Here is a 26,755-nt window from a genome sequence, read left to right as displayed (position 1 = left end):
GGCTGGGCCCGGGCTGTCACCGCCCCCCCCCCCGGGTGCCAATCGCCGGGCCCGGCCGCGGTCGGAGCTCGCCGGCAAGCCGGTGACTGGAGCGCCGCGCCGGGGACCTCCGCGCCTCGCCGCGAGTGAGGCGAGACCGTTACCGGAGGAGCGTCCCCGGCTGCCGCCGCTCCCTCTGAGGAGACCCCCCCGGGCGGTCACCCCCTTCGCCGCTCGGGGCGGCTCCGCCATGGAGGCGCTCACGCCGGGGGAAGTCAGGTAACGCTGCCCGGCGGCGGCTCCTCGGCGGCCGGCCCTCTCCTCGCTCCCGGGATGGCTCCACAGCTTTCCGCGGGGAGGGGGCCGGGCCCCAGGAAGGGCCCGGAGCCGGCCGGGGGCGAGGGGCAGGCGTGAGGGGGCCGGAGGGCAGGTTTCACCACGGGCGGGATGGTTCGGGCGCAGGCTGGAAGGTGGTCGGGTTGCCGGGGGTTAAAGACGGCGACGGGGTCCCACAGACCGGGGGCAAAAACCCGAAAGCGCATGGGTATCTTCAGGCAAAAATGGGAAGGGTTACGCTGCCTAAATATAGGGTTACCCTGAGGTCTCTAATAATAATCCAGGTCTATTAATATTTAGTTCACGGTGGTGGGGATCCAGTCTTCGTGGCTGCCGTCTGCATTTTATATGCTGCATGTATATAATTATAAGCATCAGCTCTTCATCTACCGGTACTATTACCTTATTCTCTTCCATGTGTGTCTGAAGTCAGCATGCTCTGGCAAGTATTTTGATGATAGACACTACTGGCAGTCCATTTTTTTCAGGCAAGCCAAAAATTTGCTCTTGTCTAATAGATCTAAAAGTTACTTAAAGCCTAGAGATAACATAGAGCTGCCAGCAAGGCCGTTAGAAGCCTTCCTCCCTCGTCAGTCCCACTGCAGGTAGAAGGGAAGGGTGCAGCGTTTCTCCTTTTCTGCCAATCCTGCCTCTCTCCATTCTTATTACTGGAACATAATATTTAACTGTAAGGACTGCAGAGAGAGATCTGGCTTTGAAATGCAAAGCCCCAAGAAGTCACTCGTGCTGAAATTCAGCTCTGTTAGTCACAGATTCGATTGTTTGCCAGAATTATCCAGGTTTAAAAGGAAATGGTTTAGCATGGAACTAAATGTGTAAAATTCTTCCCATATCCAAACACAGTAGTTAAAAGTCCAACACATTTTATGTCACCATAGTCGTCTGCACTCTCTTTAATCCTCAGCCCTCTTGAGGAGGACCCCCGTCATCTGATCATTCAGCAGGTGTTAGGTGAACACATTTAAACGTTTTCTTTATCTATTCTTTCTAGTGTCCAAGATGAGGCTGTGGACAAAAGCACCTTTAAGGAATGCAACCAGATTGCTTTTTACAGGTAAAGAGAAGAACTGTAGTGTAGGGTTGTTGGTTTTTTTTAAAACTAGTAATATTAAAAGATACAGGAAGAAGTTACATATTGATTTTTAATTACAGCAAGTCTGCTACTTTCAGGATTTATCTTCCAAAGTGAGCGTTCCACTCACCTGTCAGCAAGCAATAATCAGCATATTTTAAAAGGTGGAATCGTACATCCAAAACCTCTTTTGTTAAAATTCAAGAGTCAGTCCTCTCACCTGATAAAGCCCCAGCAATATTTTAACTATAGGTACACTCAGACGCAGGTTGTTTTCTTGATGTAGACATTTCTTGAATATCCGTAGTTCAAAACAACAGAACTCTCAATAGAAACCATTAGTCTCTAACAATAGCATGCATGATTACAGTCCTGTTGAGCAAGTACCTTGGCCAGAATTCAGCATCAAATCTAAATTCTAGCTCATTAGTCTCCTAAAGCTAACCTTAAGCTAAGGGATCCTTCTTATCCCATTTCTGAGATAACTCTCCTCCACCTTTTTTTCCTCCCATCCTCCATTTTCTTCTATCCCTTGCTGCCTGAGTGAAAGGAATGATTGCCCAGTGTTACGCCAATTACTCACTGACGTACTGGGTTACAGTTTCAGATACTCAGTTCTGTTCTGCAGGAAATTATGTTCCGAAAACCCCAAATAACGTTTCGCCTGTGGGAGCAAGACTTGTCCTCTTTTGACACCAGCCCTTTCTAGCCTGTCACCGGTTTAACTTAACACATCTAATTTCTCAGCAGGAGGTTCCCACACATTGGCAAGCATCAGATCCTGTCTTTGCTCTGCTTTTAAAAGAAATCCTTTATCTAATTGCTCGCATTTGTGCAATATCTGTTTGCGAGGAAACAAAGTCAGTTTACTAACAGAGAAGCTTCACTTTAACGTAGCCTCCAAGATACTTACTTTCCAATAGTTCGTAAAACCTGGGCTCAGCAAGGAGCATTTTACAAACAGTTGAAAGAGCCTCTGTTTCAAGGTCTCTGTCCTAAAAATATAATCAGGGCCAAAAGCTGTAGTCAAAACTCTGTAGTTGGCAGGCTTGTTGAAAAACAATTTCCTCATTGCCTATGCAGGAGATTACACATTACAGACATATATTGCTTCATCACCACAGAACGTAGAAGCTGTTCACTGAGGGGTCGCCAACCAAGCAGGAGTGTATGACAGAAAATGAAAAACAGATTATTCAGCTGAAATTTCTTGGGTCATGGAAAGAAGAAGAATGTAACTGGACAACTGAGAATGCAGTTGGACACTTGAATTAAGACTATTATTGTCTTAACCTATAGAATGGTGATGGGTGACCAAACCCCTCTAACATCTCATTCATAGACACGTATGTGTGCTCAGAATTATAGTCCTTCTTTTTCCCTGTGACTTGAAGCACTGATAACAACTGTATTTGAAAAAATTCAGGACAAAATTATTAAGTAAACATTTCTAACAATATTATGTCCCTCTGTGGGATATAAGCCACAACAATTAGAGAGACCAAAAATAATTTTCTGTCTTGACAGGCGTCAGAAACTTCTATGTCCTGGAAAATCCTTATATCGAGCATTGTTGGATTCAGTCACATCAAGTGATGAGAATGTCAAATTCCAAATTATTCATGAAGAGCATAAGGTGAGATCCCACCTCGCATAAGAGGGTGCTTACAAAAAGAGCAGTGAATATTATCAACAAGTCTGATAATATTTGCACATTTTGAGATTCTTCAGTGATAGATATTTAAGACATGATGCAAAGTATCAGCCTAAAGATGTCCTTACTGGTCAGTATTTATTTGAAAGCTTGAGACTGTGCAAGGAGAACATGTATTTTAAGGAACTTAAAAAAACCTTCAATAACTTTATGAAAACTCTGAATAGAACTTTTTTTATCTGAAAAAAAAATGTTTTTAATTCAGAGTTTTCTCCATTATTCCAAAAGAATAAATTCTTTTTCTGTATTGGAATAAGAAGACCTATGTTCCAGCACCTCCTAACCATATCTTTGTATTCCTGTCTTTGTTCAAAGGCAATTTGGGGGGAAAAAGAAGCCTTCTTTGCATTTAAGAAGACAGCCAGGAAGAGGGGTGTCTTCTGTTCCTCTAATTTAATAGCGTAGCAGCTAGCAGACTGACTCAGGCAACCTAACCTGTCCTCAAATTATGGGAGTTTGGAACTACAGCTCTCTTCCATGCTCTAAGCATCACACTATGTAGATACTCTGCATAAAGGTATTTTCTGCCTCTCTTGTTAATCCTGACCTTCTCTGAAGTCAGCACAGAAAAAGGAGCCTATTTTTTGTCTAGATTTTAAGGTAGATGAAAGACTGAAGGCTCTGTGGCTTTCTAGACTATTTGGGGGTTTATACAAAGGTGGCATAATGTAAAGTATTTCCTAGGAAGCAGGATCTGGAACTCCAAATGAATCTTTTCTCTCTTGCCTACTGTCCCTCTGGTATTATGGCTCTTTCATTCTTTGATGCCTTTGAAGAGAGCAGGGCTGATTGGCTTCCAGGTAGAGGGAAAAGATACCAGGCCAAAATTCTTCAGCCAGTGTTGTGTCTCACAAGAGGAGAGATTAAGAAAGGAAAAAAAAGGAAAAAAAATTGGACTTCTTTTGTAGGGATCCTCCATGAAGAAAAAGGAATCATTTTGTATGAGCTAGAACAGAGTGACTTCTCAGTTCCCTGAACAATAAAATAGCAAGTTACAGCGGGTAGGGCAGTATTATGCATTTTCTTCGTGTGTCTTTCTGACACAGTTCATCAGTGTTAGCACCACTGTGAATACTAGTGAACACAGAGCACTGACATTTTTGCAAGAAGCCCACATCTCAGTAGTATCCCACTCTTACATTGACAGCACAGTAGTGAAATTGTCCAAACTTCAAGATTAGTGCATACTACCCCTGTTTTCCATGCTGCTTGTGGGGAGAGCTGCAAAATGCTAGACATGAGAGGCTTAAGATAGAGTCTCCACTTAAAAAGAGTTGCTTCTTCAAAGGGGAGAAGTAGAGTTAGCTGGTGTAAATTCATATGGATGATGATTGTTGCCTAGCAACGCTAAAGAACATTAAATCAGAAAGCAGGCATGTTTTTTCTCCAGACATTAAGTGTTTGGTGATGTTGAGTTGAAAAGTAATTTGGTATTTTTTATCACTACTAGTTTAACTGTTTGTTTGCTCCCAGGTTCTTCTACAAGTAGAAATTTGTGAGATTGGGGGCAATATTTTCAGGCTTAAAATTGATGAGGCATCTCCTCTCAGAGCAAGATACAAAGTTCCTGATGTTCTTATAAAGGAACCTACCACCCAGAGGTAAGTGACGGGAAGGTGATTTGTCACCTTAGTAACTTATACAGCTTCCTTTGCAAGAATGTTTTCCCTTCTCCCTCATTTGTCCAACACTACAGTTGTCTCTCTACAATACAAAGTTGTTACAGGAATAGAAAATAAAAATGCATGTGGTTGATTTACTTTCAAAAATTCCTGTTAAATACATAGGAGAAAGTTTTGTCATATACATAACAAATTTGAGGCTATTTGACCCAATCAGAAAATAGTGTACTTGTTATGATGCATCATTTTTACCTAAGGCATTACCTGTTAATGTGAAAGGAGTGCAAACTCTGGATAGTTTTCACAGCAGCTCTGTAGCCACCTGTTGCACTGTGCAGTGAACCCTGAACACAGCATGTGTTTCTGGCATTCTTTGCCTCAACATTAGCCTTGAGGTTTTTATAATGTATGCAGATATTCTCAGCCCATCTTTTGTTTCAAATAGTTATTTAGTTACAGTGGATTTCCTGTGCTGCTGATTCATGTCCTTGCTTTTCATTTGCCAGACTCTTCATATCCCAGAAGGAGCCAGGTATTTTGGTGCTGTCAAGTGTTAATGAGGACTACAAACTTCAAGTCACAGCGTATCCCTTCCAGGTTGAGCTACAGTCCAAGGGTGAGACTGTTCTGAGCATGAATTCCAATGGGTTGTTATATTTTGAGCACTTACGACCACCTCCCAGTGACAGGTACAGTATCTGTCTATTGCATCGTAGCATGTACTGATTGTGCTGTAGCTGAAGAGAAACAATTCTATGGAATTGCAATTTCTGTGATAGAAGCTCTTATGCATTGAAATCTGTCTTCTCTTTTACTTCATACCAGTAAGTACAATGGTGATGTTTTAACAAAGAAATTCTAGATCAATTAACAGCAGACTGTTTCAATCCCTTGCAGCAGCCATGTGCAAAATGCTAACCTCATTTAACAGCCGGTTTTGTAAAACACTAAACTGTCCTGGTACCCCTTGTCTTGTTTGGGAATAAGTGATGGAAGTATGATGAGGTTATTAGTTTTGTTTCCTTTTATGACTAAACTTACTCTTTAGGTAAGTTTTATTCACCATAAAGCTCTTGAAGTAAGTTTTGTTCAACTTAGTGTTCTGTATAGCTGCAAGATTTTACAGGTCAATCCCACTGCAAAGTGCTGGAAGGGTGAGAAACCACAATGCAGGACATGTCATGACTAGGAAAAGAGCATAGCAAGCATCTCTCCTAGAGAGCATTATTTAAAAAATTGTAATTAACAGAGAGGCCTTAACAGAGAATGACAAAGAAGTGAGGATCTTCTGGGCAGGTAAAACACTGATGCAGATAGAAATAAATATTAAAGGCCAAGAAGTCAACCTAACTCAAATATGGAGTGAATGTTATTTTAAGACATTGAATATTAAAATGATTTGCCAGTTAGAGCTCTCAACTATGACATCAATTTTCAGAATAGTCAAGCACAAAAACTCTTATATAATGTGTAAGGCAGTGCAGAATGCTATATGAATTTTCTGTTTGAAATCCTTCCTTACGTTAACAATAAACTGATTATTTCTATGTATTTGTTTTCACTAGAAAACCTACAGCAGAAAACAAGGAGGCAGCAAGTGATTCCTCTAAGGTAACCCATGCTTACTACAATTCCAGCATCAATATTTTGTAGAAAAGAGAATTAGAATCACATGTTCATTTCTTCTGGTACTATGTTTACAAACATAGTCTAACCACTTACCAGTGAAATTCAAAAAGGACCTGGTATTTCATATTGAGATACTTTGCAAATTCATAGTTGAATAAAGGTTTATGTGTTTTACCAGGGCTGTAGAAGGCATCAGTCAGGTAGATCTAACTCAAAAATGCTTTTTCTGTGGCCTTTTTATTTAGAATTTCTTTCTCATTTGTTCTCTCCTTTGATTTGGAGTAGATGTGTAAAAAGGAGGTTTGTGGTGATATTTGGTCATTTTCAAATTCCCTGTTCATTGCAAAGAGAATTTCAAAAGAACAAGACCTGTTTTGTAACAGTCCAAACTATGCCTCTGCATACATTCATGCTTAATACAGAAGTAAGATTCTCTCTGAAAAAAGACCAGGTCCTGGCAGTGCGTAAAGGCACATACCAGGAGGCTGAGTTATGTCCATGATACAATTTTAGCCTCCTGTAGAGCAGATGGCTGCTTACTCCGCCATCCTGTTATAAATGGCAGGAGCTATGCTGCCTTCAGCATACTTGTGTCTGAACTCTGAGTTCTGCCAGGGAGTGTGCTTGCTTTGGGGGAGTCACACAGCTGCAAGAGGCCATGTCCGCTTATTCTGGGATGAATGTAGAAAAGAAGACCAGGAAAGACACGGCAAAAAGTGGGGATTCTAGGACAATGAGTGGCAGGGCACAAGGCTCAAAGTTTGAAGAAGGCTTAAAGTGTCAGTTACACAGACAGGAGTCTGGAGAGTTTTTTTGTTTTCTGACCCTTACTGTTAAGGGTAGTGGGTTGGTTTCTGTTTCTGTAGGTTTTCCTGTTTGTTTCCATCTGTGCACTCTTTGCGTTTCATAATCATTTCAACACCCAGAAGAAAGACAATTTTTACAGTGAGAACAATCATTCACTGGAACAACCTCCCCAGGGATGTGGTAGAGTCCCCATCACCGGAGGTTTTCAGGATGCAGTTGGGCAGGGTGCTAAATAATCTCATCTAGGCTCCCTTTCCCACGAAAGGTCGGACCAGATGGTCTTCTGAGGTCCCTTCCAACCTTGGCTATTCTATCATTCTATGATGCTATCCAAGACCTCAGGTATTACTTTTATGCTGTAACAGAGTGCATGTGTGCTCCACTAGCACGTCAGTTCTTCAGTGTAAATTCCTGCAGCAGGATGTGAATTGTGTTTTGGATTTATTTATATTAAACATATTTGGCAAAAAAAGCAGTTACAATGTAGAAATCTAATGTGAATAAACATACTTTTCTTAGAAATACATGGTGTGAGCAGTTGCATCTGCTAGGCTTAGCTATTTCTGTTTATGCAGGAGAAACAAGAGGATCTAGGTCTCTGGCAAGAGAAATTTGGCAGTTTCTTAGACATCAAAGCTCATGGTAAGTCTCAATCTAGTTCTGAAAACAGCTTTACTGCTTTCTGTATACCTATGTTCATTCATATTTCTGTCTGCTTTCTGTTTAGCTGCTTTATGTTCATCCATGTCTCGCTTGCTCCTTCTTTTAACTTGCCTGTTCAGATATCAGTGATGGGTAACAAATTTGACAAAAGTACTGGAAATATTCATAGATTTCTGTTCAGGAGGGAATGTATTAAATGTGACTCAGTTCATCAGCTCACCACGTGCCATTTCTGACACAGTGTAACACTATTGCGTTGGCTGACTGGTATATAATGCATTATTTCCTTTTTATTTTCTTTTTTTAGTATCAGTGCATAATATTCTCACAACATATCAGAAATGATGATATGTAAGCATCAATAATTGTCACAAAGAAACTCTTTTTAAGTGGGGAACTACAAAAGGAAATACTGAACAGTCTTAAGGGATAAGAAGGCTGTAGAAACATGTAGGTCAGTAGCTCAAATACAATTGAAATTATTAATTACCAAAATTTATGATCATCTCCTGTCTGTCCAGTTGTATTCTATATTAATTGAGTTGGCTAGCTTTGTCCTTTACCACTATCATGCAGACTTTCGTAGCAACCAACACTACCCAGCAGCTGCAGTAGGAAGAGGGAAGTCTGAAAGAGCTTCCTTTTATTTTAGGCCAATATCATGTTTTTCTGTTTCTCTGTGCTGGAGGAATAAAGTCCATACAGTCAGGTTCTGATCCTGAAGCCACTGCTTGTCAGTCTGCAGGATCTCTGGTCACCTGCCAAAAGTTGCTCTGGATCCAGTAATGTGCCAAGGTGATATCACTGGCAGAGTCTCTTGTGCATGCCACTCCCCTGGCTAAGGCTGAAGAGAAGAGCAGTAGAAAACAGGCAGCTCTGACTCTAAAGCCCACCCTGCTGTACCACTGTGCTGCAAAGCTTGGCTTGTAGGTACTGGGATAGAAACAGGTGATAATTTTAAGCAGTTGCACTACAGAATAAAGTGACCCACTATTACATGTATGTTTTTTCTATGAAAGTGATTCGTTTTATCTTCTTACACAGATCAAAATCAGAATAAATACAATAAAACCTGTTTAAAACTTTACCTCTGTAGTACAGAAGTAATAATGAAAGTGAAGTTGAAAGCAAGTATGAAATAGCTAATTATTAAAACCTGCTTTTTAATTTTTTTTTTTGTCAGTTAGGTTGCTCTGCTCTGTTGCTTTCAGCTAAGCCTGAGAGTGAAACTCTGTGGTCTTCTCTTTTAATGCTATTCCCACAGGTCCTAGTTCTGTAGGCATGGACTTCTCTTTACATGGATTTGACCATGTTTATGGAATACCACAACACACGGAAGCACTTCTTCTCAAAAACACCAGGTAAAGGTGGAGGATTGCTAGTGAAAGCAGTATAATTTTTGTAAAGGAGAGCTATAACATTGTCTTAATAATTTAATGCAGACAACAGCTTGAGATATGTATATTATATAGTGTATATTTTAGTTTAATGATACAGCAAACTGAATCATAGCCCCTGTCCATGTGGAATAAGTTGTTCTGCTTTCCCTTTCCACTCTGCAATTTCATGAATGACCCCTTCTGTTCTCTCTCAATTTTCTGTGCAGTTTTTTTTTTTCTGAATTGCCAGATTGGTCATGTTTAAGCAGAACTCTTAAAAGAGTAACTCCATGGGAAGATGGGAGAGTTCAGAATTCGTATTTTAGGACTTAGAGCAAATGAACCATATTCTCACTGGCAGCAAAAATGTTTCTTGATTCAGATAGCTAGGACCAAAGCAAAGAAGCAGTAATCTAGGCTGTCCACATTTCAGCTCTGGATGCTAAGCAAAAGACCACAATGCAGAGCGTTCACTGAGTTTAGTGGTATGGCAATAGAGCTAAAATTGGCCTAGTGCAGGATGCTTACATATAACAGACACATCTGTTTGTTTGTCCTAGTGATGGTGATGCCTACCGGCTTTATAATTTGGATATCTTCGGCCACAAGATACATGACAAAATAGGCATTTATGGCTCAGTGCCCCTTCTCTTAGCACACAAGCCTAACAGAACTACAGGGATCTTCTGGCTGAACTCTTCAGAAACGCTGGTGGATATTAATACAAAGGCAGTAGCTGAGGTGAGAGTTGCTCACTTTCCTCAGAATTTAGTAATGAAAGAAAACACAGGAGAAGGCAGAGAGGGAATAGGTAATGTTGGAGCAGAAAAAATCTACACAGGTGGATGTAGCAGGCAGAAAAAAGGGTGGACAAAAATCTTGACAATCTCTTGGATTTGAGGAATTTTTCAGAGTTTTTAAAGTCTTGGAATTGCCACACATTTCTGCTTAGTGGGCCCATTTTTCTGTGGAATGTAATTGACCTTTGAGAAACATAAAATGTTCAGGAAATGAACTCATTCTAGTCTTGACACACAAACATATGAATTCTGTTAAAATTGAAACAGTGAGAAAAAAAATATCTTGCTTTATTCCAGCACTTCATTATGTGATTAAAATTATTCATTTTCTTTATTACGTATGATATAGATATTACTCAAAGATCCTGCAGAAAATGCAGTCTTTAATTACAGAAAAGCTTTAATTACTTTGCCCCTCATTACCCATTTTTCCTCATTAACTATTACTCTATTTTGTATAAGCAGTATGCAAGGTAAAGGGTTTGTGAAGGATATATAAGAAACATTCAGTGTGTATTCCTAGTACCTGCCAGGTATGTGTTAGTGAATTTTGTGGGTTTCCATCTTTGCTACTTCATTGAACAGAAGTTTAATAGAGAGAGATTCTAGAGAGAGATTCAGTTTTACCTTGATTTCCTTCAAAGCACATGCTATCTGGATCTGCTGCAGAGACTGCTAAGCAGAGAGCAATGCCTCTAACTGATGTGCGCTGGATGTCAGAAAGTGGGATCATTGATGTTTTCCTGCTGATGGGACCAACTGCATTTGATATCTTCAAGCAGTTTGCACAACTGACAGGTACTAACTCACATAATTGGAGTCAGTATGGCACATTTACCTAGGAGATTCACTAAGGAACATTCTGTACCCAAGAGTGGGTTAATATTTACCTGACCCATTGTGTGCAGGAGACCAGTTCTTCCCAGACTGCAGTTTGTAGAGCACAGGCTGCTGATTTGTGAAGACAGGCTTCCATCCTTGTTTTCCCTAGCATCTGCAGCTGGTCAAACTTGGCCCTAATTGAGAAGCCAGCATAATTACTGCTATCTGAAACTGCTCCCTTAGATGAAGAGACACAGGAGGCTAGAACTGCCAGTCACCAGCAAGACAGACTGCCTTATAATGAGAAAAGGCTGAAGTTATGGAGTAATGTATTCTGGAGAGTAGAGAAAGAAAATGGGTAACTGTCTAGTATGTCCCTTGGGGAAGGGATCAGAGATAGCATCCAGATATGGGAAAGTAAAGAAGCAAGAGGGTCAGGAAGAGACTAAAAAAATGGAGGCAAGAGGACTAACATTTTATGAAAGCAAAATTCTTTATGTACTAAAGAGAATTAAAAGCACAGAAACATCCCTGGTAGTTCTTTAGTGTGTTAGCAATGATTGTTTGCTGCACAGATGTTATGGAGAAAACGTGGTTCAGCTGAGCAGGAATAGGAAAGTAGCCAGATCACAAGAGGATCTCGCCAAGCAGAAGCGCACTCTCAGGAAAGTTTCCCAGCTCCATTTTGCAATATGCATACATACATACATGTTTTCTAATTTTAAAAAGTCCTAACAATTGCAATTCCATGGTTCTCTTTGTACTGCAGCACCTGTGGGCCTGTTTACACTACTCAAGTTCAAGCAGTCACAGGAATTGTATTCTACTGATTAAAATCTGTTTAATTGTTTGCATTAATGACAGTTAAGCTAATCTAGAATATTTTTATGTAAGAAAAAATTAAAGAATAAAATTATAATGGTTACTGGAATAACACTTCAGCATCATGGAACAGCAAATTCCTTCTCACTTATGTGTTATCATTACAGCCCTCTGCTCTTTCTAGCTGTTGTGCTCATTGCAATGTTTGTTATTTCAAGAGTTCAGTCACTTTGGTATGAAGAATATGCTCTAGACTTAACCTAGGGTGGCATTCTCTAGCTCCAGACAAATACATATTAATCATGTTAACTTTACTGGAGTCTCTAGATAAAATCCTGAAGGGCATTAACAGTGTTATCTTCCTAGGGACTCAAGCCCTGCCCCCTCTTTTTTCTCTGGGCTACCATCAGTGCCGGTGGAATTACGAGGATGAGCAAGATGTCAAGGCAGTAGATGCTGGCTTTGATGAACATGATATTCCTTATGATGTGATATGGCTGGACATAGAGCACACGGATGGCAAGAAGTATTTTACTTGGGACAAAAAGAAATTCCAGAACCCCAGAAAGATGCAAGAACATCTCAGGAAGAAAAAACGCAAGGTACATAATACAGCAGGAAGAAAGAAAATTTTCTTTCTAGTGTGAAGCTAACCAATCTAGATTTAACCAAAGTACTTCATATACTGGAAACAGTTTAACTACAACAGAGTAAATTAGACTGTGTTGTGGTCTGGTGATGCTTCCAGTACACAAACTGTCTTGTTTAATTCAGCTCCTCGTGCCATTTTATTATTTTGTAGTTTGTTTGGTACCCTGACCATTAGGCTAAGTTTGACCCATGTGAAGCTCCATCTTACAGAAGCAGCCCAGTGCTGTCCTTGATGGGCACAGTAGAAAATTTTTCTGCTTAATGTGAGCTTTCATCATTGGTAGTTGCTATCCTTGCTTCAGCTTTTCTTTGTATTGATAATACTTTTTATTTTCTGCTTATACTAACTGAGATTTGTCCTTTACGTTGATACAATTACTTACCATAAATTAAATGTTTTTTCTTTCTGGTGAAGTCCTGGTGTGATGTGCACTCTCTTAACTTAGTCTTTATTTCTGCTTTTACAGCTAAAATATTTTCCTTGGTATTATGGAGGTATTAAAATGTACACAGTTAATATCTAGAAGTTGTAGAGTTGCATAATGCTTGATCTTTGCCAAAAGTCAATGAACAGGGGACTGTGAAAATAGCATTCAAGTTCTATAATCTTTTAGTTGGAGCTATAGTACTTTCTCAGTTTTACAGCAAGGCCGTTAATGGCAGCAGAAAGTAAGTGCAAAATACAATACCTGGATGTTTAAAAAAATTAGAAAATTCTGTTGCTGTTGTATGCTATACAAACTAAGATATATTTAAATGTCTTAAGGCAAATGATTTTAAGCAGAGACATGAACATGGAAGTCAGATATTTTCTCATTCACAGAATACAGCAGTGAATTAAACATAGTGTTTTTAGGGGCTGGGGTAGTTGCTTTTATCTGAAACAATGTTTTTTGGCCCTTATTTCAGAGGGGTAAGCATGAATTCATGCTCTCCTTGTAAATTCAGCTATTATACATAAGTCTAGCACAGTGTATACAAGAACTGGTAACTGCTTTCTAAAATTAATGACACAGCTACCTTCTTTACCTGAAGTGGAATTATTGTCTGCCTTTTATCGAAAGGGAACTCTTACTGTTTTATTCAGTACAGTTCATGCTAATGATGCAATTTATTTTCTTATCCTGGCAGCTTGTCGTCATTGTAGATCCCCATGTTAAGATTGATCCCACGTATACCCTGTATTCACAGGCAAAAGACAAGGGATATTTTGTGAAAGACAGAAATGGGCAAGATTTTGAGGGCATCTGTTGGCCAGGTAATAAACCACTCTGTCTCTACATTTCAAGCTGTTTATTTTAAAAATTTTGCAGAATAGTTGAATTGGTACCCATGGAAGTGGAATTAAATTCTTACATTCCTTGCATTTTTTGTAAATATTCATAATTTCAAATACTTTGTGGTTTCTTTGGTACAGTCATGTTCTAATTGCCTCATCTGTAAAACTTCCTCTGTTATGTCAGTTGGATCTGCAGATAGTTCCAGTGCCTAGAGCTAAAAAAGTTGGATTTGTTGATCAGAGCAGCCATCCCTCTTCCCAACTTGTCTTGGGTAACAGAAATGCAGTCTGGTCTGTCACAGCGAACACAGCTTACATAGGCTGGATGAAATTAATGTGAACAAACCCTGATACTGAAGACTTTGATTCAATCATAATATAGTGATTTGACATATTATTTTTCATGAGGAGGCCTTATTGCAGGGAGGCAAAGGAGGTCGTCCCCCTTCTTTACAGACAGAAAGACCACAGTCCTGGTAAAGAAATTAATATGGGAAAAATCAAGGACATATTACAACTTCTAGTAGCATGGCAGTATGTAGTTATTCAGCTTCTCAGCAACACTTTCCTGTTTGAGCTCAAAATAACCAGGGATACTGTCTCTCACTGGCTTCCTGTTCACATCCAAACATATTTCAAACTGCTAGCAATCATCCTTAAATGGTGCTGAGCTTCAGACCTCCAGAATCTACATGTGTTGGTCTGCAGAACATGGCAAGGGGTTCCAAGTCAGCCTGGAATTTGTTTTTGAGCTTTTGTCTCAGAAACAATAGCAACTACATTGTTGCTGCCCATTGTGGAAAGCATCCTAGCTTTAGGCTGCTGTATTTAGGTGCAAAGACAATGCATGCCTACGCTTAAAATCAGGTAAATAATTGAGATCTCCCACATCCACAGGATCCTCTTGTTACCTGGATTTCACCAATCCTGAAGTACGAAAATGGTATGCAGATCAATTTGCCTTCAAAACTTACAAGGTGTGTATTTATTTGCTCTGATCTACATATCCCAGAAAACCTGAAAATGGGGAAAAGAGAGAAGATAAACTACTGGCTAAGCAAGTTGGTGGCTTTTGTAGCTGCACGTTGTGGTTTAACCCCAGTCAGGAACTAAGCACCACACAGCCTCTCACTCACTTCCCCCCTACCCAGTGGGATGGGGGAGAGAATTGGGAAGAAAAAAAAAAAGTAAAACTTGTGGGTTGAGATAAGAACAGTTTAATAGGACAGAAAGGAAGAAAATAATAACAATAATAAAATTACGATAATAATAATAAAATAATTGGAATATAGAAAACAAGTGATGCACAATGCAATTGCTCACCACCTGCCGACCAATGCCCAGTTAGTTCCTGAGCAGCAATCTGCCCCCCAGGCCAACTCCCCCTAGTTTATATACTAGACATGGAGTCACATGGTGTGGAATACTCCTTTGGCCAGTTTGGGTCAGCTGTCCTGGCTGTGTCCCCTACCAACTTCTTGTACCCCTCCAGCCTTCTTGCTGGCTGGGCATGAGAAGCTGAAAAATCCTTGACTTAGTCTAAACACTGCTTAGCAACAACTAAAACATTGTCAGTGTGTTATCAACATTATTCTCATATTAAATCCAAAACATAACACTATACCAGCTACTAGAAAGAAAATTAGCTCTATCCAAGCTGAAACCAGGACACTGTATTGTCATAACATAGAGGAAAATATCTTGATAAGCTAAAGTACCACAGAAGGATTTTCTCCATGGACTTGTCTACATTAAGAAAGTTGGAACCCATATACCACCAGTGAACCTGCTCACTTAGCTGCAGCAAGTAGAATGGACAAACTGCAGGCATTTTAGCAACCTGTAATCTAACACAGCTGCTGCAGTTCCAGCTTTTACTACCATGATAGTACACAAGGCGTGATGTGGGAGTGCTCTCTCATAGCTCATGGTCACTTCACCCTGACCTTCCTTCCAGCACTCCAGACTTAGCGCTGAAAGTGTCTGGGTGAACACTGCTGGACACCTCCAGTTCCTCTCCCCCCACCCCCAAGTTCTGCTTTGCAGTAGAGTTGTTGAAACCACTCCCCTAGTGGGTATGCATAGTAGACATTTCCCATGCTGCTTTCCCTCTCCAGTTTTCCTCTTCCGACCTTCTCTGATTTTTTCCTCATGGCTATTTAATACTTCTCTAGTCCCTACCTCTTTCCCTCACCTGAAGGCAGGAACAGCACGTACCTACTGAGTTTTGTAAGAATTGCAAAAATCAAGTGGGCTTGTAGGCTGCCACCCTGACTACAAGAGCCACTGAGAGAGATGAGATGAATGACTAGCAGCTTTCAAGTGACCACAGGAGTATAATTACCAGGTCTTCCTTTGATGCTGCTCTTTCTACTCATAGCCCAGACTGGTCTGACACCCACTAGAGATAAACACACTAAGTCACAGCAATGGGTCTGTTACGTCCTAATTGCAACCCTGTGTCATAGGAATCCACTAATATCCTCTTTGTATGGAATGACATGAATGAACCTTCAGTCTTCAAAGGGGCAGAACTAACAATGCAGAAGGATGCTGTGCACTACAACAACTGGGAGCATCGGGAAGTACACAACCTCTATGGATTCTACCAGGTGGAGTATCTGGAGACACAAACCAGCAGTTATTCTCATAGAGTATGTCTAATGTGGTAATTTACACAGTAATAGGTATTCTGTAACCTCCATCAAGGACTGAAACTTTGCTGTGCTGGATGTTGCTATATTTGAAATACACACTGTGATCGGTCACAAGAAAATGTGACAACATCCATGCCTTTCTACCGTAACAACGTAAATGACATTGGCTGTGACTACACGATAGTAATAATGTTTTTGTTCAAGTATATTCTAGTAAGAAAGTGTTGCTTTAATAATAGGTATTATTTGTGGGTACAGATTTCTTAATTTTCCTGCCTTGGAAGGGCTAAAATATCCTGATTATAGAGTTTGTCTTCCTGACTTTTATATTTATGATTTTCAGCAAATGGCAACTGCAGAAGGACTCATCAGGCGTTCTTCAGGAAAAGAGAGACCATTTGTCCTCACACGATCTTTCTTCGCTGGATCACAGAAATATGGTAAGTAAGGACTAGCTGGATGCCTTCCATGCTGCTTTATTCTATTAAGTTTGGTGTGTAGTAGTTAAGTTTAGAGAGGACAGAAGCTATCTTAGAAATACTGACATGGTGAGCTCATAAGAGTCCAAGTGATTAAAAAATCAGGAGAGACTGGCAAAGTATGTACAAGTTAAGGGCAGAATAACAACCTGTGTCCTGTGATAAACCACTACCTTCTTTTCTTGCATATTTCAGGAGCGTGTGTGTATAAAGAAAAAAAGTTGCAATGAACAGCAGTTCACCAGTAGTTCATGACCATTCTTGTCTTCTTTCCTTAATTGCAAGCATAAACTGAAGCATACGCCCAACTTTCCTGTGTAATGCTGAAACTGGGTATTTCCAGGGGCAGTGTGGACGGGAGACAACACAGCAGAGTGGGGTTACTTGAAAATATCCATTCCAATGCTTCTCACCATCAGCATGGCAGGGATTTCATTCTGTGGAGGTAAGGTGTTTAGCTGGAGTTGCTCACTATGCATAAATCACTGGTGCCACAAAGTTTGTATCCCAAGATAGACTTGAACACAGATGGTGGAAAGCTCAACAGTCCAGTGCATTTCCAGGCAGTTTCACAGATCAGTCTGGTTTCAGAAGCCAATAACCTGGCTGTCACCATCACTTCTCTACTAACACTTATGTAGTGTTTGTGTCCCATCTGGAGCAGCAGTCCTCAGGTGGTGTTCCGTAGCATCACTATGACAGTCCTCTGTCACTGGGGAAGGCACTCACTTAGCCTCCAAAAGCTCTCTTGAGATTTTAATTAAAGGATAACTTGTTACACCAGTTTTCCACTCTTATTTGGACAAGCAGCTGCCCGACAGCAGAACCGCAAGCACACGGTGAAATGCATGGATTTGTACACTTGGAATGTTTGTTAGAGGAGAACTTCACATTTTTCAGAATAATTTCCAAAAATGTGTATTTTTATTTGTCTGCGCAATATCTAGCTGATGTGGGAGGGTTTATTGGAGATCCAGAACCAGAATTACTTGTTCGCTGGTATCAGGCTGGAGCCTACCAGCCCTTCTTCAGAGGTCATTCTAACATGGAGAGCAAACGGCGAGAACCGTGGCTCTTTGGGGAGAAGAACACCCAGATCATCAGGGAAGCCATTAGAGAGCGCTACGTCCTCCTGCCATACTTATACACACTGTTCTATCGGGCACACACAGCGGCTGAACCAGTTATGAGGTAAGAGCATAAGTCAGGAGGTGTAGTGATTATCTTCAGGAAGTTACTTGGAGGAGGGAAGTTAAATTACCATCTCTGACTTTTGTGATTACTTATTTAAATATTAAAAAAGAAAAAAACATACCAAAATTACTAGATTCTGTTTTCATGTATTCTGCAAGCTTTGGTAAGGTTCTCAAAGGAAAATCAGATGGTTTGGGTTTTTTTTCCAAATGGTGCCAGGAACACACTAATTCAGTAAACACTGCACAGTCTTTAAACATGTTTTTGAAGTACTGTTGACTCCAAACTTCTTGTCATGATAAACAACATTATATAATATTCCAACCCACACTTATAACAGTGCTTAATGGACTCTGAACTTGCTGAACTAAAAACATAAAGGCCATTTTACCCCTCATGAAAATATTTGTTACTGCTGAATTTTTCCTCTTATAAAAGCTTATTTCATATTGATAATTTGATCATTCATCTCTGCAGTATTTCTTATAATTTTTCTTTTAGTAGAGAATCTAATAATACAGAACAGAAACAAAATTAGAAAATAAACTTTTGTTCTGCTGCTCTCTAACCTCTAAGAAAGTGCCTCAGCGGAACTGAATGCAACAATCCTTTCAGCAAGAGATGGATGCCAGTAATCTCCCTGGTATTGCTGCATCTTGAAGGATGCCCTAGAACTGTCCTTTTGCATCACATTTACATTTACTTATTGTTATGCAAATACAATACATCTCCTAAGTTTTAAAAACATAAAGGTCTTTTTGACAAGGGTTGAGTGGTTTGAGTTTTTAAGATGATTTGCCTTACAGACATAGTGTGAGCATCTGTCTGCATGCATATAGGCGTAGATGCCCATGTTGTATGCACTGACATAGACTGGGTTTCTCTCTTATCTTGGAATGAAGCTTATGTTGACATGTGCACTGCACACAACGTAAAACTTTGATTATGTTAAATTTGCTGCAGTAGGTACAGAATTAGAGAGGAAGCATGATATTTTTCTCACTGAGACAAGCAGAGTGGCAAATGTCTCTAATTAGCAAGCACATGAACAGCAGGGCTACAGTGAACAAGTGGATGCCTATGAGTGAGCAGGTGAGCAAGGCTTTTTGTGTAAGGAAACCCAGACCCTGTCTCTGAATGAGCTATTATTGTCATAAACCGTCAAGCTTTAAATATATAACTCCTGTTCTGTAACCAGATGGTTACTGTACTACCCTTTTTTGAGAAAAACTGAAAATGAATTTCTGGTGCAGGTTTTTCAGTTGTAACCAGAAGGAAACATGCTATAAAAGCAGTAGTGAGCTGCTGAGAACAGGAAGGACTGTGCTGCAGGGACTAGCTCATCAGGTGTCAGCATTGCTGATAGACTGTGACAGAAAGGCTCATCCATCTCTCCTTTGGTAGAAGGAAGGTATATGTAGTGCAAGTTTGTAAAGAAGGGAGCAGGAGGAAAGAAAGTGAGGCTGCAAGAAGCCAAACCATAGGTATATTGGAGTGTCTTAACCCATGTTGTACTGGGAACTCTCGCCAATGACTCAGAAGGGGTACTTTAAGGCACAGAAGCATTTCTTTCAGGCATCTGCAGTTCTTGATAGCTGTACCTTGTAAAGAGAGGGAGAAAATGGAGCCTGAAAATGCCAGAAGGCCTTGAACAGGCTGCTAGGAGGGGAGAAACTAACTGAATCCCACTATCTTTCTTTCTACAGGCCTCTCTGGATAGAGTTTCCAGGGAAAATAGAAACTTTTGGTGTGGAAAATGAATATATGCTGGGTAAGCAGTTGCCTCCTCATTCTCTGGAACTTGAGTTAAATATTTTTGAAGTGATAGAGCATCACATGACAAAAAGAAACCATAAAAACTCTGCCCAAGACTTAAAAATTATATTGTAACTGAATATAGAACTGGAGACCTCTTCAAGGGACCTGGTTTTAACAGCACTTTGAAAATAGGGGTCGTATGAGATGCAAAAGCTGAGTTCAGTCTCACCTAGTCACTTTGAAACAACATGGTCAGTTTCAACCTGAACCATGAAAGTTCACTGTAGCAGTTAAGACCACAGTCTGCTTCAGAAATGACAGCAGCAAACAACTACCATCCAAAGCTGATTGTTTTTTACTCTGATATGGCTGGCTGTTAAAGTCAGTTTTCTCAGAAATTAAGCATAAGAGATGCATGTTTGTGTAAAGCACATTCAGCCTATACAGGAAGAGAGAATGAGAATGGAATGTTGCATTTCATTTTTTTGTTACCTCTGAGCTCAAGAGTGCCTACTAATGACTTTCAAATTAAGGGGCATTCACTTCTCATGCAAAAGTCTGACCAAGGTAGGCAGGACACAGCAGCAAAGCTAAGTGTGGTGAAGCACAGCATTTCAGAGGACTCTGGGAGTTCAGCTTGCATTACTAGTGGGCAAGGAGGGAAGTTTATCAAACTGTACAGTCTATATACATTAATGTAGGGGGTTTTTTTAAGAGTAAAGAAGAACCATCCCCAGTGTAATAAGCTTAAGCAGTTTTGGTGGGTTGTTTTTTTTTTATGAAGGCATTCCTGTCTTCCACTCTTTTGGTTAGAAAAGCATATTTCTGTGTTCAACCAAAGAGCAAACAGGCAATCATCTCTTAGATTATGAGGGACCCAGAAGCGCCTCCAAACTGGTGGGTATACAGTGCAGCCCAGCTGCATCCCAGTGCCATAACAGAACAAGACCCAACCAGCCATCAGCTCCCTACATATGCCTTTTTTTTCCAGTAGAAAGTGAACCTAAGCACATGGCATGCCCAGGTGAGCCCCTAAAATGGCAACGGGAGGCTGACAACCCCAGAGGACATAGCTTCTGCTCCAATGAAATGCAGCCTTGAGGATCACAGCCCACGTTTATGTTTTTCTCTAGGAAATGCTTTGTTGGTGCATCCAGTCACAGAGCAAGAGGCCAAGACAGTGAGTGTTCTGCTTCCAGGGTCAGATGAGGTGAGGATGAATATGAAGCTGCTCAGCCCAAAGAAGTATTCTATACAGCAACCTTGCAGCTCTGCATCTCGTAACTGCTGAGCACTGCTGCTGTGCCAAGTGCTGGCCAGCCATTCTGTGCCACTCTGAACCTTCCTGCCATCTTGATACCTTGCATGCTTGGCTCACAGTAAATTTACTTTCTTGCTTTTCCAAGAGCTGCTGCACATATCTCAGATCTCCTGTAATTTAAATCTCCCCTCAAGGCTTGCTGCTTCTCATAGAACACCAAAAAACAGCTTCACTAAATTGTCGATTCCCTTTTTTCATGTATTTCTTCTTGGGTTAAACTTCTGTTTTATGTGGAAGGAAAGGGAACTTTAAAGAAAGTTCATAAGGAAATCAGAGGGATGCTGTGGGGAGGGAAAATTATAACATGGAAACACAAGCCTCAGTAGCCTGGGATTTGTGCAGCAAAGCCTTTCACATGTACAGAGATCAGTTCCTCTCTGAAGTAAAGTTATTTATCCACGGGATGGCACTGTGATCCACTCCTACAAAGAGCATTTGGCTGCAGCAGCTGAGAGGTAGAGGAAGGGAAAGAATTTGGGGAAAATAGTTCCTAAGGGAAAGCCTGAGACTCTAGGAAGGAATAAGAGGAAAGACAGCAGCAAAGGGGAGTGTGTGAGACCATGCAGAGCTTTGTGACTCCACTAATACACCTGAGGATGCTTAGAATTCTTCTCAATACAAGGAGAAAAACAGACCAGGCTCTCCAAACAAGTTAAGAATAATATTTTTCTTAAGATCTCTGTGGGAATTGACTGCCTGGCACACTTAAAGCAGTTAAACCTGCTGGCAAGTGTGGTGCATGGGAAGTTTCAGATGTAGCTCTTTTTCATGACCTGTTATTAGCACCTTTGTTGTTAATTTTCACTTCAATATAAATATGCTTATTCTGGATCCCAACATTTCCAGATAAAAATAAAGTTATTTCATTGTTTTGCACTTCCAGATGCTTTAAGACATATAAGATGTTATGCAAACTGTAGAAAAGATCAGCTTATATTTGTGCCTCACAATGAGAATTTGTTCTTTCTATCCAGAAGGTCATTTGATTTAAAAAGTAAATGCTATTTCTTGCACATCAAATAGGTTGTCAGGAATAGTGACAGTAAGGTTAAGCAGAAGAGTAACTGCACCTGCAGAGGGAACAGATCTTGCCATATGTCATGCTCATTCTTTTTTTATTTTTCCTAGATTTGGTATGATTTCAGAAAATTCAAACGAATGGAAGATCTAGGCACTCTGAAGATCCCAGTAACACTGGAGAATGTACGTTTTTGTTTTAAAATACTACTTCAATTGAGCAGAAGAAAAAAAACAAATAGGCTTTTGTTTTATCAACATTCAAAATCAGAAGAGCAGCATTTGAATTTCCTTGTAGGAATGTAATCTAAAATAGCTTTTGTAGAGAAGTAAAGTCCCATCTCCTTTGTTGTTAGATAGAACACTGATGTGTCCTGGTGATAGAGAAAAGTGAGATGATATAAGGGTGACTTCTCCAAGCAAAGATATTTCGCTTGTACACATACAGGAAGATTACTGTTATTCCCATTGTTAGTTGAATAGTTTTCTTTATGTACTTGTGGTAAAGTTCGCTTTTGAGCTTTGATAAGAGCAAGCTGCAGTTATCCTTCTTCCAAGTTAAAATTATATGCTCAGAGTATACAAACCTTTCTACCCTGGCTTTGTTTTTCACAGATTCCTGTATTCCAGCGAGGGGGCACTGTGATACCTCTGAAGACCACAGCTGGAAAATCCACTGAATGGATGATAGATGTTTCTTATGAACTCCATGTGGCCCTGGACACAGAGGTACTCTGAGATGACGTTCCCTTTACAAAGTTGTCTTTTACTCCATCTGACCTTTTTAGGTCCTTGTTGCCTGTTCCATCAGCACCATGGTATCTGCATCTGTATGCCCAATAGCTCTCCTCCACTTCTCCTATTTGGAGGGCCTCCCAGCTCCCTCCCAGTGTTCCCTCTAAGTGAGACTGAGTATAGCAGAGGCGGAATGTTTTTCTGACCTTTCTCAGCCCTCCTTTAGTCCCTTGGAGGAAGGAGCAGAGAATGAGCAGGCCACAAACTTCCTCTTGGATACAGAGAGAGAACTTCCCACAACTGTATTTTCTAATAAATAAGGTAACACCTGGCACCCACATCAATTTACAAAGCCAGAATGTCCATGTATTCGAGCACTCTAAGAGCTGGACTCCTTGAGCCTTCCAGGGATACAAGTCACTAAAGAAAAATAAAAACAAACTATGAAGCATAACATATAGTGAGACATTTTTGGTTTCATTGTCCAGCACTAGAAGCTGCTGTTAATTTGTACTCCATCTGGTGTGTTTCACAGGCCTGTGCCGTAGGTGAGCTCTACCTAGATGATGGGCATTCATTTCAGTATCTCCACAAGAAGCAGTTCCTGTATCAGAAATTCACTTTCCACAAGAACGTTCTCTCTTCCAGGTAACAGCATTTATAGACAAAAGCCACCAACGCACTGTCATTGGAAATGCCTTTTCTAGTTCATGAGGCCTTCTTACAAATGTAGAAGCATTAGTGTCATCTATTGCTTAGTGAAGTCCCAGAGCATGCAGAATCTGTCATAAAACTGCAGAGGTAAACAATGTTCTGCATGAGTCTAAGGGCAGCAACACGTTAAGTACTGAGTTGTCTCATATTGTTTCAGTCTAGTCAAATTAGAGATTCTACAGATTTACTCAAATACAAAGAAAGTCATCAGCAAGAGTAAAGCCTATCAGAGAACAAAAGAAGATAAACTAGGAGATTTGCAAATAGGCAACACCTAGAGTGTTTGTTTTTTCTAAGATCTCCCTCACTGAGAGGGCGGTCAGTCACTGGAACATGCTCCCCAGGGAAGCGGTCAAGGCACCAAGCCTGTCAGAGTTCAAGAAGGGTCTGGACGATGCTCTTAGTCATATGATTTCATTTTAGGTAGTCCTGCGAGGAGCAGGGAGTTGGACTTGATCCTTATGGGTCCCTTCCATCTTGAGATATTCTGTGATTCCATGTGGGAACCACAAACAGACACCATTACATGTAGTCTCCAAAAGTCATCAACAAATGTATTAGCATAGTAAAATATAGAAGAAAAGCACTTGAAAGGAAGCATGAGGGGACACAATCTGCAAAGGCTGAGTGAAACAACCTAAAAGCCAAAAATATCCCTAGCTGCTTGTAAGAAAAGATGGTAAATACTTCACTACGACACTTTTACTATTGAGGTATGTTGCCCATGGGGCTGTGCAGTGCATAAATGGTGATTTTACAGGCATTTCTTTATTCCTTCAGGGTTCAAAAATATGCAGGAGGTGGTACTAAAACTACAAAATTTAACAAGCAAAACTGTAGACTAGCATGGATAATGTAGTTAAAAGTATGCTTCAAATCTCTTCATCTGGGATACGAAATCTGAAAAGCTTAAAAACTAAGGATAGAAAAGAAAAATGTTGCTAAATTACTAGCAGCTGGAAAAAAGTAATTTTGAGATGAATGATGAAACATTCTGTTCACTCCAGAAAGGAAAGTTTCATTTTGATTTGAGTTTCTTTAGAGCTTTTTAATAAAAATTAAATTAGTTACAAAATGGAAGATAATTCTACCTCAGATTGAAACACCTTACTTGAAAAATGTTAAAATTAACTTTATACTTAGTTTTAACTACCATTTTGCAAAAATCCAGAACTTTTCTGGTTGTTAAAGCTATGCTCTTTGCCACAAAATATCTTCTCAAACTTTTTTTCTTCTAACTTTGTGAAATCTGCTATGCAGTGAAAAATCAGCTGATAATGGGAGAAAGTTTGACTTGTTTCAGGAGAAAGGTAAACCGAGGAAAGGAAACTAGTATAGGGAACTTTCAGGGTGAGACTGAAGTAGTACTTTCTCTGTATAATGCTGAACTTCTACTGATGGACAGAAACTAATGTATATGAAATAATTTTCTTTTTTCAGCCGCAGAGATGAAAGCGGACAATACCACACTACATGTGTGGTTGAGCGGGTGATAGTTCTGGGATTTGGACAGCAACCCACTTTTGTGACAGCCTGTTCCAAGGGTAATGAATTGACTTCTATTTTACTGTAGTTTTTTAAAAAACTATTGCTTTGCTGCCACTCACTAGAGGTGGCAAACTGATAGCTCTGTAAAGGAAGTGTTACAGCATAGGGAGCATCTTTGTTTAGTTTTCTTTGCTACTTTTTTTGATATCAAGGACAGAATTTAGCGAAAGGAGGCAACAGCTACTCACCACTAATATTACATGCAGAACTGAAGAACACTTGCTTTGTAAGGCAATAGATATATCAGTAAAAGCAGTTTAGAATTAACAAGTTCAGATAACTTTGTCCTGTACATAATATGACCAGAGACAGCATTTCATCTTAAGGACCATTTGCTCTGTAAGCCTGCCTAGTCTAGAACTGGAAACTTGGAGGCAAAACCAGAATTACTTTCCTGTTCTTTTGCTCATTCAAAAGTGTCTGGAGTTCCTGACTATGTGGGGATCCCTAGAAGTTGTGAGGGATCCTACACGGATAGGCAGTGGCTTCTACAGAAAGGGCTTATTTCTGGCTACTTTCCAAGCGTGTCCCTTCACTTTGGGAATCATGTGAATGTGGACTTTCTGCCTCCACCTGTCAGTCTCAAGGACTGTTAGGGTGCTTGGAGGAAAACCTATGCTGAAACAACGTTTGGGATTTTTTTCTAGAAAAAACCTTGAATAGTTCCATATACTGACCATGATAGGTCAGAAAAAGATAAATAGTTTTTCCAATTCTCCTGCATTCTTCTGTGTATACTGGGCAGATTTGACTACTACTTCTTTTTTAATCAGTCCTTTCCACCAGTGGCAGCAACAGTCTGAATTAAAGACTGGAGGGAGATATGTGTAACTGTGTTTCAGAAGGGTTTTTCTTAAATCCTATAGTAAACTCTCTTGTCCTCTTCAGATGGGAAAAGAAAAGAAGTGGTTTTCACATACAATACGAAGACCTCTGCGCTGACACTGGAAAATTTAGCCCTGAGCATTGATGCTGACTGGGAGATTTGCATCAACTGAAAGGAGATGCAACTTCTTCAGAGAATTCATCGAGAGCTTGAGGGGAAATAAGTTGGGAGGACTTAAAATGTCCACTTGAATCCAATCAAATCAAGGAACATATTTCCCACCCACACCCCTAAACTAACATTTCCTACAATTTTTCTTTTAAAGCACTGATTTAAACTTGCATAGCTCTTCTATTCGGCAACAGTAATGGCACTAGGATTGTATCTTCAGGGAAAAAAAGCTAAATACTATCTGCTGCAGGCTAACTTCAGTTAAGCATTAAGATTGAGTTCTGCCTTCACTTGCACCAAAATATTATAAATCAATGGGGTGAGATTGTGGCTTGTTGGCATGACGTTTAATGTGAGTATTTGGAAATCCCACTATTCAAAGACTGGAGTACTCAAGAAGAGCAGATCTGGGCCAGTTCGACAAGCAGGATCAGTAGATATGCCAGACGCAGAGGTTATCGTCAGAGCACTGCCTGCAAGCTGCCTTGAGAAAACACAGAAGGAGCCACCCAGTGTGATTACAGACACTTCCCCTTTCCAGTCCTTATGACAATGCAAAATTAGGCAGTCTGTACAGGAAAGCAAACAACAGGCTAGCCAACGGTTCAGTCACTGAAGGTAAGGTTTGAGTAGGTTGTGCCAGTCAGTTGTGTGATAGTAAAAGACAGTAATGTGGAAGTGCAAAAGTCTCTCCAATAGCTGGCTTTGAAATTGGTATTTGGATTTTTAAAAGGCACAG

The 26,755-nt window shown here is 40.3% G+C and overlaps 1 protein-coding gene across 3 annotated transcripts; it reads left to right on the top strand.

Annotated features, from left to right (window-relative positions):
- The first annotated feature begins 23 nt into the window (after positions 1 to 23).
- On the top strand, positions 24 to 26,538 carry GANC (glucosidase alpha, neutral C). Of its 3 annotated transcripts, XM_075030641.1 has the most exons (24): positions 29 to 258; positions 1,328 to 1,390; positions 2,936 to 3,044; positions 4,596 to 4,723; positions 5,251 to 5,433; positions 6,310 to 6,355; positions 7,756 to 7,822; positions 9,108 to 9,204; positions 9,783 to 9,963; positions 10,667 to 10,820; positions 12,033 to 12,268; positions 13,449 to 13,575; positions 14,494 to 14,573; positions 16,065 to 16,208; positions 16,597 to 16,693; positions 17,076 to 17,177; positions 17,680 to 17,923; positions 19,633 to 19,697; positions 20,818 to 20,894; positions 22,134 to 22,208; positions 22,638 to 22,751; positions 23,293 to 23,405; positions 24,912 to 25,015; positions 25,908 to 26,538. In XM_075030641.1, the coding sequence occupies exons 1-24, from the start codon at positions 230 to 232 to the stop codon at positions 26,015 to 26,017; spliced, it is 2,745 nt and encodes a 914-aa protein (XP_074886742.1). In that variant the 5' UTR covers positions 29 to 229; the 3' UTR covers positions 26,018 to 26,538. The 3 variants fall into 3 exon arrangements, 2 of the variants coding, with proteins under 2 accessions (XP_074886742.1, XP_074886743.1); XM_075030642.1 differs by lacking the exons at positions 29 to 258; positions 1,328 to 1,390; positions 2,936 to 3,044 and adding an exon at positions 3,448 to 3,639; XR_012650787.1 differs by lacking the exons at positions 20,818 to 20,894; positions 23,293 to 23,405; positions 24,912 to 25,015; positions 25,908 to 26,538 and having other exon boundaries at positions 24 to 258; positions 22,638 to 22,711.
- The last annotated feature ends 217 nt before the right edge of the window (positions 26,539 to 26,755 follow it).

The sequence above is a fragment of the Buteo buteo genome, chromosome 6, assembly GCF_964188355.1.
Source record: "Buteo buteo chromosome 6, bButBut1.hap1.1, whole genome shotgun sequence".
Lineage (NCBI taxonomy): Eukaryota > Metazoa > Chordata > Aves > Accipitriformes > Accipitridae > Buteo > Buteo buteo.
The sequence above is the reverse complement of the archived record's forward strand: the minus strand, read 5'-3'. Positions and strand labels throughout refer to the sequence as shown.

Bases quoted from the DNA above. Each gene is read 5' to 3' on its own strand.
- GANC (XM_075030641.1), top strand. From the start codon at position 230: ATGGAGGCGCTCACGCCGGGGGAAGTCAG. The intron at 22,209-22,637 runs GTACGTTTTTGT...TGTTTTTCACAG, and splicing joins TCCCAGTAACACTGGAGAAT to ATTCCTGTATTCCAGCGAGG. The intron at 23,406-24,911 runs GTAACAGCATTT...TTCTTTTTTCAG, and splicing joins AAGAACGTTCTCTCTTCCAG to CCGCAGAGATGAAAGCGGAC.